Source organism: Anser brachyrhynchus, assembly GCF_964034855.1.
Source record: "Anser brachyrhynchus genome assembly, chromosome: 2".
Taxonomy (NCBI): domain Eukaryota; kingdom Metazoa; phylum Chordata; class Aves; order Anseriformes; family Anatidae; genus Anser; species Anser brachyrhynchus.
Genome location: NC_137695.1, coordinates 118,554,171 through 118,575,050, shown reverse-complemented (window position 1 = coordinate 118,575,050; position 20,880 = coordinate 118,554,171). Strand labels below are relative to the sequence as shown.

Sequence of the window (20,880 nt, the reverse complement as noted above, 5' to 3'; positions counted from 1 at the left end):
CAAAATTTGACTGATACTGTTTTGAAGATTTCTTTCTGAACATGCTCTATCTCTATCGTGTAAGGGAAGAAGAATTTTCCCTGCTTTTCCCAGCTGTTAGGGGATGTTACGTTACTGCTCATAAGAAATGAGAACAGGATACACTATTCTTCCTTCAGGTGACTATGCAACTCTCCAAGAAACAAAAAGAAGCACCTGATTCAAAGACAAACTGGAAGGAGAAATCAGGTGGAAGAAAAGTCCTTATAATTCTTACATGATTATCTATATGTTTGTTTGTTTTCCAACCTTAGATGCATTTGTTTTAAAGGTAAGAAAAGGTCTTTTAAAGATCTCCCTTGTAAAGGGCACAGATATTGGAAGAATAAGAAATAAATTTCTTAGAAGAGGGAAGAACTGATGCCTTTAACCAACAGAGAGATTGCAAGAATCATTTAAGTATATATCTTCTGTATTTGTTATTCTTTTCCCTTTTTTTCTGTGCGTTTATCTTATTATTTCTTCCAGGAAGCAGGATCAGACTCTAACGGTGGCTGCCACAGCCAAACTCAACTGACTGAGTTTTCCCAAGAGTAGACAGTTTATACTATCTACTGATATATATCTACTAAAATATAATATTATACAAAATAATAATAATAATAATACCCCCTCCATTAAAAAATATATCTAAAATTAAAGAGAAACAGAATCTTATTTAGAAACTTTACATTTGAAACATCTTCCTTTTCTGAATCAAATAAAAATTTATGAAGTCTTTATACAGTGGTAGTTGTCATGCAATAATAAAACTGTCTGCTTTCAAAAAAGGCCCATTGAATGTATCCAAATTAACAACACAACAGAATTAGGAATTCTACCACTATGTACCCATCAAAGAGAAATGAATTGACATCACATACAGAACCACAGAATAAAAGGAAGATCAGGTCAGAAATGTGGTCATCTAGTACGCATCTCTATTCAAGGTAGGAGCAGCTACACACCTGCTTATGCTTAAAAGGATACAATGATGGAAATTCAACAGCCTTGGTAGGAGCTCTATTTCAGTACTGAATGACACTAGCAGCTGACAGTTTTTTCTTTGTTGTATAGCTGAAGACAACTTAATGATGGTTTTAATGCCGGTGGACAAGGAGAACATTTATGACTTCTACTTTTATTGTTATCTTATAACACAACTGTAATACAAGTTAAAGTGGGAACAGAACCTCTTCTCTTTGGAAACATTAAATATACTTAACATATAGAGCAGCAGGACATAAAATTACCTCAACTACTTAGAAGTGAAACACTCAACAATTTAGCACTTTTTTACAAGTGTCAAAATTGGCTGAAAATGTAATGTTCCCTAGATGCAGTATTAACCTGTTCATAAAAGGGATCCATTACTTATACCTCCTAAGCAGTTTTGAATTTGCATAAAGTACTTTATTGAAATCATACCAGGATGTAAGCCTTAGCCATTGACCAAATTATATTAATAATACACCTCAAAATATAGTCTGTACCTTCACTTTAAATATTTATGAGTCTATTGGCATTCATTTTAAACTTTATCTTAATATATAAACATTTTATGTAGTTTCCTATGATTCTATATCATCCTTTTCCTATTAAAAATATCTGAAGCAATAATAGAAATTATTTTTTCCCCACAAAACACAATGTCTATTTTTCCTAGATGAGATCTAGATGTTATGTGACTTATTGGGGATGAAGAACAAAATTACAGGACATTCAATTGGGAAAAATAACGTAGCTGCATTTGAGCAATTTATACACTAACAGCTAAAAAATGAGGGAGGAAACACAAGTCATCTGAGATACCGAGTTGATCCTAATTACTACTATAGTAAGAAAAGTATAGCTACACTGATGTGAATGACCTCAGATATAAACATCAGCGATTCACCATTCTGACACACTGCCAGCATAGACTTCTTTTCATAACTACCATCACATTTCAATTCAGATCTGATCTGACACCTGAATAAGCTTCCTGTTTTATGCTAAATAAAATATGCTGTTTATTGTAAATCTCCAAATGTTTTGCACAACACAGAGGGGAGTGACTGAAAGATAGAAAGCATTTTCTCACAATTATAACGAGGTGCTTGGATGAAGCTGAAGAGCATTCGTAACTCAAGTAAACAAAGCAAACTTGCTAGAACATAAATGTAATATTTTCTATTTTAATTCACAATTTACCTGAATAATTTCACCTTTTTTTTCTATCGCCCTTGTGCAAGAAATTAGTTTAATAACAAAGTTACTCAGCAATTTATTAAAGATACTATAATCCTTTTTTAAATATACACACACATGCACCTGCACACACACATATTCAAAAGATGCACACAAGTTAACTGCACATCAAAAATGTAGGAGGTACCAAAAGACATATTCAATTCAACCAGCTTTGAAGTGCTGGAGAAGCCAAGGCCATCTGCTTATTTCTAAAGATAGTTAAATATGGCTTCAATTTTTGAAGTCTTGATCAATCCTAACATTGGAATTAGCTGGGTATTAATGGTTCTTTACTCCTCAAAACAGAGGACTGGGTGAAACAGGATTCTTCCAGAATAAAATAGCAATATTTATTCATAGCAAATAGTACATTTTCACCAATTCTGTTGAAAATGAATCATAGATACATTTTAATGTCAGAAGTGGTATCATCAAATTATCTTGCCAGAAAACTTCTTTAACATGAATTGCAGATTTTCATTCATATGCTGTGTTGATGTCCCAGTAGTATCAGTTTGAATACAATTGATACAAAAAGGAAAGTGGTTTAAAAGTATCACTTTCTCTTACCAGTTTATTCCACTGATTCCGTTCATCAGAACTGTTACAATTTCTAACTTCTTCCCAATTTGAACTTGTCTAGCTTTAGTTACCGATTGTTCTTGCTACCTGTTTCTTTTAAGGGTTAAAGAGTTCTTCAGTGCCCTCTATTCTCTCTCTGTTAAGGTACTTGCACCCATAATAACAGACCTATTACATTTTTATTAACTAGTTCTTATGCCTATCAATTCATATATCTTTCCTCCAGACCTAAAGTTATTTGTATTTTCATTAATGTCCCTTTTCCTTTGGACATAGACCACTGCTATGTTTGCCATTATTTCACAGTGAATAATTTAGTCCAATATAATTAAAATGTGATTATAGTACTCAGTCTGCTTTACTTAATTTGCATGTCAAAAATTAACATTTCAATCCCAAAATATTGACTATGAAGACTTTTATACTTGTAATATACATATTTTTACAAGGTTGTTTGAAGGCTTTCTACATATTTTTATTATTATTATTATTATTTTATTTTTTAAATAATACACTTGTTCTGGTAGTGTTTGAATGTGATATTTTATTTTTATTTTATTTTACTTTTTAAATTGCAAATATTAGGGGATCAGTGCTCATTTGCTGAATTTATGTCAAAAAAACTGTTTTTCAAAGTCAAAATAGAGCATTTTAAAATCTGCTTTTATGCTTCAATTTTTACTGTTGTATCTGATTATTTAGAAGGTTGTAATCACATTAAGAATACTGACTTATTGTTGTGTATAAGTTAAGTCTCCTAGTAATCTAATAAAAAAAATACAGTGACAACAAAATAGGGGTTTACTATGTGGTCTATAATAAATATTAATCCACTAGTTTTAAGCCACATAATAACCTCTGTCATCTCTGATTAAGCTGCAGGAGATTCTGCCTTTTAAGTGCCTTGAGGATGAGAGAACTGTAAAAACTGAATGTTACCTCGGTTTCATATAGTGCTCATGAGAAGCCTTTGGAATGGACATAAAAGAGGACATATACTCCACACATGCAGGCAACTATGAAGAAAACATTGGTCATGGTGACAGCTGATTTCTGAGTTTTCTTTAATGTGTTGGTCTATATTCCCTTTTTGATGACTATATCAGTGAAATCCTCTGCTGGCTGTAGATGTTAATATTTATTTAGTACTTTTAATATTTTACTGTCACCAGAAGTAGCATTCTGTCATATTAAAAAAAATAATGAAATATTAATGTGTATTCAGTAGGATCTGGCAGTTCTTATTCTCCACTGTACCGCTTCTGTCATAGAGAGAAACTTCAAGTTTCTCTAACTGAGGAAAATTACAATACTATTTAAAAGGACAAACTTAAGTCTCTCTAATTTTTTTTTTTTCTGGTTCACCAGAAGTTCATCAGAATTTTAGTTAGAATTAGGAAGTGGAAGAAGGGAAAAAAAAAAAAAAAAACGTTTTCAGACAGATTTACTAGTAAGGTCTCTTCCTGTTGCATGAGGGACATTTATCAAAGTTGCCAGAATACAGCAGCAGAAAATACTACAGTGCTTGGGTGAAAGTTGCATGCTAGTATACAATGATTATAAGTCTAAATATGGAAAAAGTTTTTGAAACATCTCATTCCAATCTAAACAAGCCAGATATGCAGATACATTTTGATTAGTAAGTGGTCTGATAACATTTGCTAATTCACTTTCACAAAGACATGACTCAAGACCCATATCCCTCCTGTCTCCACAGCGATAAGTGCAGCAGTCCTGGTGAACACATTCAGTCCTTCATGTAGACAATATATTTTATCCACCTTCTAAGTACACTCAACAGCCTGATCAATGTAGAAGGAAACACAATTTGGAAACTTTAATTCTAAAACATTATTTCTCCTGGGCAAATTCATATGAAGGTTTACTCAGACCACTTGCAAGTCCTGCTGCTTAAAGTGAATATTGGCCACAGAAGTTGCATTTGTACTAATAAATAAAGCATGTATGGGACTGTTTGCTCATACCATAGTTACTGGCAAGGACCATTCATACTGTGAAACTCTTTATCCTTCTTAAACAGGATGTACATGGGAAAACAGCTCATTAGAAAATGTTTCTTCAATCGTGATAACATTGAAGCCACACCAAGAATTGTTTGGGTAAGTGCTAGGTGGTCCATTTGGTCCGAAATCCAAGGTAGCGATCATATTAAAAATAATTAAGAGTATGTGGTGTTCCACCACCTGGGAATGTTTTATGATACTTATATCTAGTAAATGAGTAGCCTGAATAATTTGAGTTTAGACATGAATGTGGAACTAAACCCACTTCAGAGACACTGAGTAACTATATTCTTCTGCAAATGGCATTATCATCTTCCTGGATTTATCTCTGCCCAATGAAATATGATTATCTCTTATGAAGTAGAAACACAGAACAATTCTATCTTCTCAATATTTCTGAAAAGAATGACATGAACTCAGTAGCTTCTTTGGAAGAACAGAAAGTGTAGGAGAAGGAACAGTCTGTAGTAGAAGAGTCCAGGTTTCTTTTCATCATTTTTTTTTCATCAGGCTTTCCAAGTTATCATACTGTCTATCAATCCCTGAGAATATTACCTCTTTAAAAACCTGTTAGTCTACCATTTTACCATCCAACTCATTCTCCAAGAGAAGCCAATTTATTATGAAAGCAGCATGAGAGGTACAATAAAAGGGAGGAAGTTTGAAGGTGATCACAAAGTACCAAACTAACTTTTAAAAAAGTTGTCTCTGCTTTGGTAATATCCATGCAGAGAATGTGTTTTGTACAAATGTGTCTAAAAACACACATTGCTAAAATTGAGACATTTATGACGCTGGCAGAAAAGCTTAACAAAAACTTGAGTCTCTACAGAGGCTCAGTGTTGTAGTAGTAAAGGAAAGCTGTTTTTCTGGTTTCACTTGCTTTTACATTTAGTGAAACAATTCTTAAGTCCTATAGTATCTGCTATAGAAAACTAGAAGAAGGTGAAGATCAATACCCCAATGTCAGAAGGTATAATTTCACTGAAGTGAATTTTATACTACTATATTTTAATTATTTAGAGCTTTTTAGGCAGACAAAAAATATTGTTTGAAACACTTAATATCTTATGAGCTTGACTATGCTTACAGACAATAAAGGAATAACTGAATGAGTTACATAATAAAGAAATACATCAGTGATATTCCTATACCACTTAAATTGGAATTGTTCCTATTCTGGGACATGCTCTGTTAATAAAGACTGAGAATGGAGGATCTACAGACAGTTTGAAGAACTAGGTGATAAGAAAGAAGAGCATATTTTATTTTATTTATTATTTTTTTTTGTACTTCTGCACAACAGTGCCAGGAAGGTACTGGTTGAAATTTTACTGCTTTGTGGGCTGACTTGGCTGACTGGTCTAGCTCTTGTCTTATGTGACTAACTTCTGCTATACAGCTGAAAAGAGAAAAATAAAATCCCTACATTCGTATACAAGAACAGGGGATAATGGAGAAGAGGAAAAAAAAAAGGAAATGGCAAAAAATGAATGAATGAGAAGTGTACCAACAAAGGAAGATTTCAGAGGGAAGGAAAACGAGGACAAGGTGTATGTCAAAAGTGAGATATTCCATCTCTCCCTAAGCCTGGCTGTGTTTTAAGAGCATTGTTCATATTACTTTCTCAGTGCAATGTCTTTACAGAGTGAATAGCTGTTTCTGTTAATTTTCTCCCTACATGACCACTGCTAAAGAATCAATGTTTACACACACTTGGTAGTTAAAGGACATACCACTGTGAAGGGACGATGCATTTAGAATGTGCTGCTCCTTAACCAAGACTCCAGACCTCACAGCCAAACCAGTGGTACAAGAACTCTTACCTTTTCTGTTTCAGATTACTAGCAGGTGGATTTTTTGTTTGTTCTGTTTGATTTAGTTTTTTTTTTTTTTTCAGGTTATAAATTTGCTTTCTTATTTTTGAAGTCACTGATATAAAAAAAAAAACCTGAATTTATTACAGCTGTTCCACCTCTAATCTGCCTCCTAAAGGAATGGAGTATGTACCTACATGAGCTACAAAAACTAGGAAATGTAGTACGTACATCAGTATAAGGTTTTCCCAAAAGGAAATACTTTTTTTTTTTTTTAAATAAGTTTGTTCATACTTCTTCATGATGCTAGCCTTTGCCTAGGTGAAACTTCAGAAAAGACCATATTAGCTCTTATATAACTTGGACCTAAATAAATAAATAAATAATAAAATACATAGGAAAGCACTTCAGATGAATGGAAAGAAACAACTTTTCATCTCTTTTTCTTCTCCTTCCCCACACGCTGAACATCTGGAAAACTGTTTTTCACTGTTTTAAAAACAGAGACAAGACAATATATATTATTTTTGAGTGAATTCAGAATGAAAAATTAAATACAATGTACCATAATGGCCCTATGCAGGTCGCTACTCACAAATTTAACTTTCTAAACATATTTCATTTGGCTTTTCTATTTATTACTGTTGAGGCAAACTGAAGAAATGGGGGGAAAAAAAGGACAAAAGTTTTCAGAATGGTATTCAGAGTTTTAAGGACTCTGCTGTCAGTCTTCATGCAATTTACATTGCAACCATGAGTTGCATCAAGGTATTTGAAAGCAACAGAATTGATCCCTATTTCTTTTGCTCCTCATTTAGAAGAATAAATGTTATATTGGTTGAATGTGCCAGTAAAGTAAAACTATAAAACTTTTTTTTTTCTTTTTTTTTTCCAGTAGAAAACCCATACCGTGTTATGGAGAAATAAAATTGCTTTCCAGTCAAAATCAGTTTATTTCCAATTTTGCAATGCCTTTTGAAAATATTCCTTATAGATTTTGGCTCTGTATCTAGTGACACCAGGACTTCTGATATTGACTTCAAAGGAACAAAATTTGATTTTTTCTGCAAGATGGTCACATGGATTTTCTAGTTGCAGTGTTATACTCTGGCTTCTCAACTGCTCTGACAAAGTGCTATTTTATTTTACACTTTTTAATCATACCTTGAGAATCTTGCACATTATCTCATAAACTGAAAATGTTTTCTCAGCTCTTGTCCAATCCCAGGTTGTGACCTTAGGAAAAAAAAAAAAAAAAAAAAAACAGGAAAAGAAAGCAAGTTATTTTTCTTTATTTCAAGAATTAAGTTTATTAAAAATAAATAAATAAATAAATAAATAATCTATCCCTAAAACTTCCTATCTTTTACATCCGCTATGGTTTATTTTGAGCAATAACTACCAGGTACCAGACTGCTGCATCCAGACAGTGCTGAGGAGATATCCTGCCTATTTCCTTGTACCTTCAAGTAGCTTTTCATGCAGGCTGCTCTATACCTGTGCTAGTGGGGGTTGCATTGATATGCCAACATGATACAGCCCTTGAATGGTCTCACAGAGACCCATTCCTTCCCAGTTCTTTACTTATAACAAGTGATTTGCTCTAATCACCTACATTGTTTGCAAAGGTCCAAAACCATAAAACAGAACCCTCCAACCTTGCAGTGTCCTAGACACTTACCATATATATCTTGCAATCTAGGTGAAAAAACTAACAAGAAACAAAACAGGCAAATCTACATTTCCTTTTTTCCTTACCAAGATGAATCTTCTCCTAAATTTCAACAAATTGAGATTTGAATAATAGTCTATTGCTCCTTGTTTTCTCAGGACTTAACAATTGCTTTTAACAGTATCAAATTTAAGCAACTATTTTCAACAGAGATACATAGAGCTTAGTAAAATGATGCAAGGGTACGGGATCATAGTTAGACAAGGTAAAAAGGGATAGATTAATATATTTAATCGGAAAAAGTTCAACAGCAATCTATAAATAACTTTCCAACAAAAATGCAAGAAGGAAAGAGGAGAATTAGTCAGTCTCAATAGATAGAAGAATACACAAAACGGAATAGAAATCGAGGTTCTATATGAAAAAAAAAGAAAAAGGCAGGAAGTAATGAACAATGGCCCAGCTCCAAAGGAAGATAGTTCTGTCATTAAAATTGTTAGAAGAGATAAAGAGGTTGAAGAAGTTTGTTTTTCAAGATTTAAAAATACAAAGCTCTTTGAAAAATATATCATAAAATAGTATCCACAGCATAAGAGGAAAATATTACATAAGACAAATTTATTTTTCATCTAAAGAGAAAATCACCATGAATAGACACAGTATTCCTGAATAACATATATAGGTTTGGATGCCTTGGTATAGAACTTTCTTGATCAATTCAGTTTTGTGATGTATGATAAAATTCTGTCCCTAACTAATTTTTAGGTATACAGGCTATTAAAATTGAATCTCTTTTGAGGAAATTACTGTCAAGAATTAAAAGTTCAAAATATGGTGTCATCTACTGGAATTTTATTTGTTTGCAGTCATCTTCAAATACACTTTTTATCATCTTATTGCAATATGGGTATTAAATAAGATATCTAATGAAGGAAGTGACAAAATACTGAGAGTCAACAAGTTATGTTTGATATAGAGTGAGGAAGTGAAAAAATATTGGAAATATACAATCCTTATGAATGAAGAAGCTATTTAGACAAAAGACATGTAAAATATTTTTGTCAAAAAAAAAATAAATCTATTTCTACTGTGGACAGAAAATGAAATGAACTTTTTCACCATGATCAGAGGAATGGGGAGATGAGTCTTGCTACAGCTCCACTGAGCCCAAAGCACCAGCTATACATGCTGATGTCATATTGCCCCATCACAAAAAGTAACTCCAATTCCTGCTGAAGCACAGAGACACTTGAAGCTTTGCTTAAAAGCTCACCGAACTCCCCTTTCTTCAGTAGTCTTTCCTGCATTTCCTGCATTTGCATTTTTAAGGGGACTTCTGAGGTCAGAACAAAACTCCTTCCATATAAAGATATGTGCAAAGCAAAAGCAACTGTAGAATTAAGAAACTCATAGAATAATCATATATTGTTTGCTCTGTTCACTTTTTTTTCTTTTCTTAATTCAGAAGCTTGAATAGCAAGAGAAAAGGTGTTAGCAAGTTTTTCTCAATTGAAGTTCATTTTCTCTGAAATTTTCAAACTATAAGAAAATGAAACCCATCAGACTCAACACACTCAAAGGAGAAAACGTACCAAGAAATGTCAGAAAAAAAAAAAGGAAAGAAAGAAAGAAAGAAAAAGTAATTTCTATAAAAGGTTTAAAATGCAAATAAGATGCATTAGAATTGTTCATGTATCTGAACATGGAAAGTAGAAGTATTATTGATCAAATAAATTAAAAAACGATGGGGGAGGCAGCATATATACTATTTAAATACATGCCTCCCTAATGTGTTACACTTTGGCAGAGACCAGGGATATAGTTTAATTTGATTTTCTGGTTAAAAAGTTGGCACATCTCTGTTCAGAAACAGCTTAATCCAAGGAGCTTACATTGCAAATATAATTAAAAGTGTTTTTCTTCTTATAATAACACTTCATGCATTCCATAATTAGAAGCTATGAAACTGCAGCATTGAAAGTTTGCTCTTAATCTTTTGTAATCCCCAGAAGAAATGAACACATATACCTGAAGAATAGCAAACATAACTAGGTGTAAATGTTTGCATGTAGAAAGTCATTTTAAAAGGCCTGCTGCAGTAACTGAGAAGAACATTTTGCTGGTCATGTAAGTGTGCATTACATACATGTGTTTTTAAGGTACTTCTATATGAACCCTTCCTCAGTTTGTCCTTTAAAGAGTGTATTTGTCATTATTGTTCCCTCATACTCCATGAAGAGAAAATAATTTTCTCTCTGTTTGAAGTGTCTTCCTATTTTAGAATAAGAACCAGAATCTGGTTAAAATAAAAAGTAAATAATAATAATAATAACAATAACAATAATAACAATAACAACGTTGTGCTTGCAGCTCATCTGAAACAAGATCTATAAATTCTTCAAGGATCAGTGCTTTGTCTCATAAAGCAGCAGATTGCCAGAATGGTTCACAGCCCTATTATAAATATGTTCTTTCCATACCCATTAATCATCACCCATCGTTACCCATTTATCCACCAGCAACACATTGCATCTGGAAACTAACAACAGAAATAATGTAAGATAATACTAGAAATAATATAATAATGTAATAACATAATTTCTCAGTAAAGAGTCTTGTAGTTTCTTCCACAGTGCTTACAAAAGAATAATCCTCTTTTGTATTCAACAGGAGTATTCAGCATTGTGTCTAGAAGGGAGGGCTCTTTACTTGACAGGCAGCGAATGCTGATGTAGATGTACCAAAGTCAGGAAGGCTGCTTTTGAATTAAGGTGCTTAACAGAATAATCTGTCATTTTAATCTGATCCTGAAAAATATCCACCACCAAGAGCCAAACTCCCTGTGCTAGTGATGGGAGAGACAAGCTCCCATACTGATGGGAGCTACTAACACTGAATACATGAAGTTTTCCTTTCATATTTACTTTCATTTTTCATGTCTTTACTATGTTTTTAAATACCTTCTAAACAAATAAGAATAGTGACTGAAGAATGGTATGAAGACTTGTAAGCTACCTTTGAACTACTTCCAACATGAAGGATGTGCAATCTGGATCTGGACAATGCAGGCTTTAGCAGCAGACAGAAAAGTCACCCAATAAAAAGAAATGAATTCACACTACTCTCCCCATTGCCAATATGGTACTGCTAGTGACTCATTAGCCACTGGCTTAAAATTTAGCGAGAGGATATCTATATTTACTGAGGCTTAGATGTACCATAGAACTGTGGAATGAAATTGCTGAGTATGAGACAGTAGCTAAAATTTTGCACCGTGTTCTCAGTCAGATTCCAATTAATATATTTAATGTAAACTGTTTCATTTACTTCTCTGCTTTCCTTTTGGTGCTGCCAAGCTGCATAAAAGTTATATTCAGGATAAAATCTACAGACAGAGATGATGTTTTGCAAGCCTTGCCATTTCCACAGCATGCAAAAAGCTTTGGTATTACCAAAAATCGCAGCAGTTTGCCTTTAGAATTATAGTTTAGTTTAAATGTTACCAACTTGCTTCAGGCTTATTCTGTCTGCCAAAGGGAAATGAAAAGCCCCCTTTTTAGCACAAATAAATCTCTATTGTATTTTTCTAAGTGCTCAGATAAGTAGGGGGAAAGAAGTGCTTGTTAGGTGCACAGTCATCTAATGAACAGTTATTTTCTGTCACTTTTATACCACATTCCCTGGAACTCTTCAGTGCTGGAAGTGCTGCAATGCCATTAGGTCAATGAGTGATATCTGAATGTGAAAGCATTGCAGATGTTACATTAAACTATTTTATTTAATGACATTTATGCCCACTCAGCATGAGAAATATACTTACTGGAGGTGCCATAAATTTATACAGCGAAGATCCCCTCAGTGCTAGAAACTTTGGTGTGTACATTCGATCCTGAAGGGAGTCTTGTTCCCGTTCTTCCGTCCAGCCCATGTAGACTATCTGACAGAAAAATCAATAGTGTTGACAAATTCCTCAGACATTTTCTTCAAATCAATTGCAAATATTTCAAGCAAGTAAGCTGATGTCTGTCAAATCTTACAAACCTTGAACCACTGCCACAATGTGGTATATTGGCAGTTCACTTACAATCACGATTATATAAAGAAAGCCTGTTACATCAAAATACATCAGAACTATTTATTGTGCTAGCAACAACAAAAAAGCTAAGCCACATACCTAGCAGATGTCTGTTGTCTCTATTATCTCATTAAGAGCTCTCTGAAGTAATTCTAAATACTTGCTGACAAATCACATCAGAGGAATTTAATGCAAGTGAAATGTAAGGAACCACTAGGCAGGAATGCAAAATCAAGAAACTCTTAAAAGTTTTCAGATACAAGACAGACAGATAGATACATGGGATCTTATTTTATCTTATATCGATAAAGCAAACATTCTGGAGCACATATTTTGAACATTGTACTGATTGAACGCATTCAGAATTTAATTATTTTGGAGTATTGAACCTCTTTTGCTTCAGCATAGTGAATTAACAGTGTTTTCAGGCATTCAATTTTGAATGGTGCTAAAAAGTAGTCAGAATACTGTTAACTCTTATCACTACTTGCAGCTCTTCAGAAACAGATGTACAAACTAGGATTCATTCAAACCCATTTTAGGATCTAATTCCCTACCTATCCACCTATTAAGTTTGAGTAACTTAATATCAAATCCTTAAGGTAGTATGTAGTAGTAAAACATAGCAGGAGTAATTATTATGCCAGGTTCTGGAGAACATGTGAACAGAGAGTAGACACGTCATAGAAATTCTGATTTATAAACATGCTAATGAATAGTAACAAACAACTTGCAGTGTGCCATGTGTACATTCCTTTTATAGAAAAAAGATGAACTCATATTTCATACATTGCTCCAAATGGAATAGGTCTACTTTTAAACCTCTTTGTGAAATTGATTTCTACATTAATTAGGTATGGAGCATTCTTTGTCTTAAATGACCTGATATTCTGTGTGTTCCATAATGAAAATGTAAGGATATCAGTTTAGGAAAAATAATTACAATCATATTAACAGTCAATTAGTTAGTAAGCTTATCAATGGTATATATGTACTTAAATGAATATATTATGTTCTTTTGTAAGGAAATCTTGTATGTTGCATACTTTTTAAAAAGCAATTTACACAAGTTTATTTCATTGCTATTGAGAAGAGGGTTTTCACCAATAATTCTGCATGGAATATACATTAAAATAGATTTTTCTTTTTTCTATTGGATGTTATTGCATATTGGAAATTAATGGCTTTTTCAAATCCCCGTGTACAAAGCCTGCACTACTTCTCTCTATCAGAGTTTAGTAAGTATTTTCTGGTCTGTAGACAAACAGGGAGCAGGTCCATTCCTCTAAGAGTTACAGCAAAACCTAAACATTTAATTCAATTGCTAATAGCAAACATTAATACTGTAATATAATCTTGGGTTCAATGCCTAACATTTGTTTAAGTATCTGCTGGTTCAGTGACCAAACAAGCTTGTAAGACTCAAAAAAGAAGACAGCCATGCCTCAATACTCAAGAATTAAGCAGAGTGCTCAACACTACATTATCATGCAATAACAAAAAACCCACATTTTCTGAAATCTTATTAATTCCTAAATGAAAAAATAATCAGAAATACAACCTGACAGTTACAATAAGAGAAGTTTTAAATTATTTCAGTTCAATGTTTATTCAGATTTCCCTTATTTCTGCTGTTTTGTGTGTTAATCAATGCAAGAAACATACAGAGACCCATCCTTCTGACTTGGTATTAATATGTAGAGCTTAGTGACTGAGAGGAGGAACATACAGGAGTAAATTTAATATGAAAATTGTACTACTATTTACAGAAGTTTGATACATTTTCCTTCTGCAACTGGAAGAGAATGAATGGTCTCTAATTTCTAGGAATTAGGACATCTATGCTTTGAAATTAATTAAACTGAATTGATTCTGTGCCATCTTTGATTTGTTTCTTTAAAATTGGACACAGTAAGATATCATCTTGCCTGATGATACTCCATTTTTGAAAGTTTCTACTTCTATCATCAGAATAACAGGTCACAATCACTCACGCTGTGCAGATGCATTGATATTTCACATTTGATTGCCTTAATACTAAAGCAGCCACGAAATTTAAGGCGATTTCTCCATTTGATATTGCTCTGTTGCCTCTGTAGATCATGAGGAGAAAATAGACTGATTTTTCAGACAATCTGCTGCACTAAGGTTTTATTAACAAAATGCATTTTTCCTTCAGACTAAATACCTAATTAACTATTAAACATACAGCAGAACTGTTAAGCAAAGGCAGTATGATTGTAATTAGAAAAAAAAGTGGTTTGAATGCATGTGTATATTCATGTGTGGATTAAGATAATATGGATTAGATTCTGGAAAACAGGACAAAACTGAACAAAAACTTGATAACTATTTTAATTGCATGCTCCTAAAATGGTCTAAATTTATCTAACACACTGAACTGAAGTTAGATAAAATATGCTAGTTTTTACATAGTCAAGATGAGAAACTGTTGATAACTGAGATAAAATAGAGACTACATTCTTGAGACATTTATGTTACTGATAAATATTTTGCCTTCTAAAAAAAACTTTGACTATTAACAACCTCAATAAAATTATTTACTTGAAAAGGCATCTGAACTTTTCAAACTCATGGCTCATGAACATATATATTGAAACTGTGAATGAAATTTGACTTGGGAAGTTGAATTTGATGAGATTCTGTCTAAAAATAAATGTTTATAAACATGGATACATGACGCATGTGAATAGACAGAATGCCCATTTACGTATTTAAAAATGAGGCTAGCTTTTTAATCATAGAAATGTTTCTTTGAGTCCGTATGAACTGCTGATCATTATCAATGAAATTGGGGAGGAGAAATCAAGAGACCCAACAAGTTTTATTTGCAATAACATTCCACTTAAAAGACATTTTTTTCACAGTCCTGGTAGTTTCTAATTTACCTGCAGCAGCTCATTTCTCAAAATCAAATGGTGACACAAATTAGTTAATGTAGAGGCTGCTGGTTCACTAACAAAGATTCAGTAAGTTATTATAGTTTATGAGCTAAATCACGTACAGTTGAAATAATCTATATCTATATGATAAATAAAACAAGACACTCTCTTCAGTCAAAAATCCATAGTCTCCTAATTTAGTATGTATTTACATCACACAGACACCCCAGTCAAGAAAGAAAATAATCCACAAGTTGCTCTCCTTCATATCAGTAGAAAATATTGCTAAAATGTCTTAAATAGCCTTAACAAAAATCTTTTATATTTTCAGAGATTTCTCCAGAGTTTTAACACAAATTTTATTATATTTTAGGAAGAATGGTAAAAAGAAAATACAAGAATTTTTCCTCAAAATGAAAGGTAAAATTTATGTGATTTTAAATGAGAGAGGACATTCAAAGATCAGAACAGATGTACTGACAGCTTTTTATTTTGGAATTCTCATATTCATACTCATATTACATGAAACAATGCTGTAGGGCAACAGGATAAACATGGAGTCAGAAGACAAATTAATATGTCAAACAACACAGGGAAAAAATATGATGAGGGATGAGCAACTCAGATATTTCCTTCTATCCTGATTTTAATATCCTTGTCCCTATGTGATAGTCTCAAAATTCATTATAGAAAATTTTGAGCAGACAACAAAACAAAACAAAACAAGAAAAGCACATTAAAATAGAAATAAAAGTGTGAGACTAATGCAGTCATTGGCAAAAGAGTCCTACATTGAAAAGACCTAGGACATTTTTTCAAAACTAACAGAAGAATTAATGGTAGATAGTTTGAATGAATGACAGAAAAAAATTGTTCAACTGTAAATATAGCCAAAATATCTCCTGTGCTATTTTTAAGTTTGTGAAGAGACTGGTGATCTTTCAAAAAATACTTTTTTTTTTTTTTTTAAATTCCTCTTAATTATTTTCTATCTTCTTCAAAAAGTCATTTAAAATAAAGCAGTATGCATATTAAAAATGTCAAGAAGAAGACAAATAGCAATGAAAAATTAATTTACATATGATTCAGATTAGATTTAAATTAATTTAAAGTATCATTGGCATCCTTACGTTTTGTGACAGATAAACCTCATTAAAAATCAACGGTTAGAAATTAACTATTTTTTGTTTTAATTGCAAATAGACATGGTCCTGGGCAACCTCCTCTACGTGACCTTGCTTAAGCAAGGGGTTGGACCAGGTGACTTCTAGAGGTCCCCTCCATTCAACCTCAACCATTCTTTGATTCTCTAGAATAAGAAAAATTACCAATGCATAAAAATATAAAATGATTGCTTGCAAAATAATTTTTCCTTTCAGTGCTTCTCTGTTAAATCTCCTTTCTATCCTATGTGTTTTATCACTGAGAAAGATCACCTTCATATCTTAAATATCTATGTAATAAAAGATTATTTCATGTTCACTCATTATTCCATGTGAGATTATAAGACTAAACATTTATTGTACCATCTAGTTTACATTCTATTCTACCATATAGTTTAATTTCCTTCCAGTAAAGAACTCAGGTCTTCATCTTCTTACCAGACCAGGGTTAAATAAATATAGGTACTCTGTTTTCTGTTTGGTTTTCTCTCTCTCTCTCTCTCCTTTTTTTTTTTTTTTTTTTAAATCATCACACAAATTTAAGGAAATATTTAGGGGTTTTAAAATAGAGTACCAGAGAAATCTGAAAATATTTCTTAGTTATGGAAGATTATTTTTCTTTATACTCCATCTAATGGAAAACTGATAATAAAAGACTGAAAACAAGTAGTATATTTGCCTTTTAAACGTAAAAGATTATAATCAAAGTGAAGACAGTTGTTTAGGATAACAGACCTAGACTGGAATTTGTTATTTCCAAGGCAAATGCTGCACAGAATAACACTCTAAAAGGAACTTTGCAGATATCTATCCAATATTAACAACCCCCTTCACAGATTTGAAAAGTAACGGCTACACATGGAAACAGGACAGCTTTCTGAAGAGGTAAAGATCTGTAATTTGGTTTTCCAGGTTCCTTATAATCTTCTTCATGTCATAATCTATTAATCCAGGGTAACATTTTATCTCATCCATTCAATTCACTATCCACTGATATATGTTAATAGCTACACTCATTTTTCTTATTTAAGACTAAGTATCTGCTTATTGAAATAAATTCTTCTAACGATAAAGTCAATTTAAACATTAATTGGGCAACTGTGTGTCTTTGTCAAAATGTCAACATTAATGTTTTTTTTATTTTTTATTTTTTTGCATTCCTTGAATTATTCAAACCAATGAACAATTACTTGGATTTTAAATTCATTACAGTTTGAATTAGTTATTTTAGTAGAGTTGACTAGCATTTTAGAAGTATGGCTTTTCTTTTGCTGAAGACTTTTTCCAAGAAAGACCTTATGCAGCTCTTTTTACAAAGATAGATTTTTGTGTAAATAGCATGAATTAGATACTATTTCATTTATTATTTATTTATTTATTTTCTTCAAAGCACCTCATTTCTTGTAGAGAAGTCTCACTTCTTGTAGAGACTTCCCTTGTTTACCCATCACATCACTCATCTTCAGAGCAATTTAACACAAATTTAACACATTGCTGAGCAGGTGCACTTGGCTGCCAGGTTTATCAACCAGGAGCGTTGGTCCCACTGCCATCACAGACATTTTACAGGCCACTTGAGAAGCTTCAGGCCTTCTCTGACACTCTCAACAGAGCAGCTCTCAGCAAATTCTTTAATAGTGAGAAGATCTCACGCAACTTGGCTAAAAAACTACTATGACACTGTGACACTGTCATCATTCTCCTTCCTGCTACTGTAGCCACTGGGATTCTTTTTTTTTTTTTTTTTTTTTTTAACTGGGAAAAACACCGTTTATACATGGTCTTATTTGAATGTTTGCTTATTCATTTTCACTTATTGAATTTCCAAACAGGCCAAAATAGGGCTATAAATTTTAATCCAGGGTGACTGAATTCAAAACATAAAGCTTAACACTCAGGTGGCAAGAAAGTAAACATCATCTATTCTAAAGCCCACTAGTCTGACTATATTTAGGACTTACATTTTGATTAATGTGATTTTTTTTCCCCTCCTAAATGTACACAGTATACATGTAACAAATTTTTGACGCTCTAAAATATAAATGATAAAATAAACGAATATTTCAATCCAGGTGGAGGGTGTGGCCACTCCTTTCTCATGTAAAATGGGTCACATTCATTTTTGTCATGTCAGGGTAGACTACTGAAACATGCTGAATGAACAAAAAATCTGAACATTACAAGTCACTAGACAGTGTCTTTCAAACTTTCTCATGGTGCCAACAAGTAAATAGCAGTGACACATTCATCTTTCTCAGGTACAAGTGCAAATGAATCACTTATGAAAAGATTTATTATCATTCTTAACTCACCTTATGAGTAGTTTTCAATTAGATTTCAATGCCTGGTTCCAGATACTGGTTTGATTTCCATTTTCTGTTTCTCTGACAAGGACTGGTAAGCAGAACTTGGATAGGACTGGTGGAATTTAGGCTACGTGGCTGTCTCTGTGAGATCATCCTACCTGTGCAGCTGCTTTGCTCACATCCTAAAAGCCTGCTTACTGAGCTCCATCCAAGATGCAAAGGAGAAAATAACAATAAGTATGGGAGAACCCCAAACGTCTAGGTCTATGGAAAATACGTGGTAAGGGGTAATGTTTTTCCAATGTCCCATTTTTGGTAACAATGACTTCTCAAGACCTAACTACCAAATATTTTATACATTTGTGGGATCAAATTCTGAACCATTCATGAAAACAGCAGTGCAGACATTTGTAAGTATACATAACTGTTTAGGCTTAAAATAAAATGCTTAAGTGCTTCATCCTCTGATGAAAGCAAAATCAAAATTCCATGGAAAATGTTATTCATTGGGTGAAGATTATTAGGGAGCCAAAATTTAATTTACATTCTTAGTCATTTAAATGACAATATGTACAAACTGAGTAAAAGAGCTACTAATGTTTGAAAAATGTCTTTTGCTGTTTATACTGAGGAAGCATTATTTTCTGTTTTATCTGATCACCAAAAGAAAAAGACTTCTGTAAGCTTAAACTGTTCTTAAGGGCTCTCAAGGTGCACAATTACTACTCCTAGAATAATAAATATGGAACAAAATCTCCAAAAACAATTGAATAAATTTAGACTAGAATTACACTGCCTTTCATTCATTCACTCATTCATTTTTGAATAAGAATTCGATGCATGTAAATGAAAGAAGAAAAAGTCATCAAGGGGTGAAATTTCATTTTCAAATGTACAAATAAGTTTTCTACATTTTGAATGAAAAGAGTGTGACTGAAGAAGTAGAAGTAGTGACAGTTTTTTTTTTAATTAGTTAGTTTGTTTGTTGTCCTTATCAGCACTGTGATTTTGCTTTATGAAGCTCTGAGAAAGAAGGTCTGTGAAAGGTCAGGTCATGGTTAGTTGAATTTATTTATTATGAAAAAAAAATAATAAAAGTTCAAGGAAAGTTGATAGTTTTTTCAGACTTGACTGCATCTATGGAAGGACTCTATTAATTACAACAAGATAAGACACTATTTTAAACCAATATTCACATGCTCAGGAATGTACATAATGAAGTAATTATTAAAACCAATTCAAAAAATAATATTTATAATGCTTCAAAGATTAAATACTACTGCAATCAGAAACATCATGGCAAATCATATGTGACATTGTTGGGTAGTCAGCATTTCTCTACAGCTATTAGTGGGTACACTTATATACAGATATAAGCAAAGCTAGTTATTTAATTTTCTTACTAAACTTTCTGGGCTTCTTCTCCCGCAACCGTCAATCAGCACACAGCAGCAAAGTTTACTAAAAGAAGGGAGTTTGCTAATGAAGGAGTTTTATCTACTACTGGATTGTTCAGAAACAACTGAAAGCCACACAGATCTCCTATAGAATGTGCAAATCTCCAGATAATAAGTGTTTGGTGGTTCCACAGAGTACATTTGGGGGGCCAACGTTACTGATGCCAGTTAATAACATGCAAAATAAAAGGGCAATATAAAAAGTTAATGTTCAAAGCAATAATGAATCACTCCCTAATGTAATTTTATCATTCATTAACTATAACAAATAATCTTTTGTCTAATGAATTCACAGTTTTTAAGATCATTAAGCAATAAATCTAATTAACCTTAATTTCCAAATAGAAAAATATATTTGTCTTGATATGCAAAAAATGAGCAATGCAGTAAAACTTCAGTTTATATTTCAATTCTTACCATGTAATGAGAAATTGTAACCAAATCCATAAATTTTGCTTATAAGGATAACATTGTGTTTCCTTCCTTAAGAGAAACATCAGACAATATTCTTCCTTTAAGGTAAAGATATATATTTATATATAAATAAATAATCAAAAATAGGAGGAACAGAACACAAAATTCTGAAAGCAAGTTACTTTCCTGAGCATCTTGGTTACTTTCTACTACCTCC

General features: G+C 32.6%; 1 protein-coding gene across 6 annotated transcripts in view; it reads right to left on the bottom strand.

Annotated features, from left to right (window-relative positions):
* Positions 1–20,880, bottom strand: part of SNTG1 (syntrophin gamma 1) — a 359,885-nt gene that overhangs the window by 41,062 nt on the left and 297,943 nt on the right. For all 6 annotated transcript variants that reach the window (XM_080578706.1, XM_080578709.1, XM_080578710.1 and 3 more), the window contains 2 exons: positions 12,166–12,282; positions 7,838–7,909 (listed from right to left, as the gene is read on the bottom strand). In XM_080578706.1, the coding sequence (XP_080434832.1) occupies positions 7,838–7,909; positions 12,166–12,282 (189 nt within the window). The remainder of the gene's footprint in view (positions 1–7,837; positions 7,910–12,165; positions 12,283–20,880) is intronic.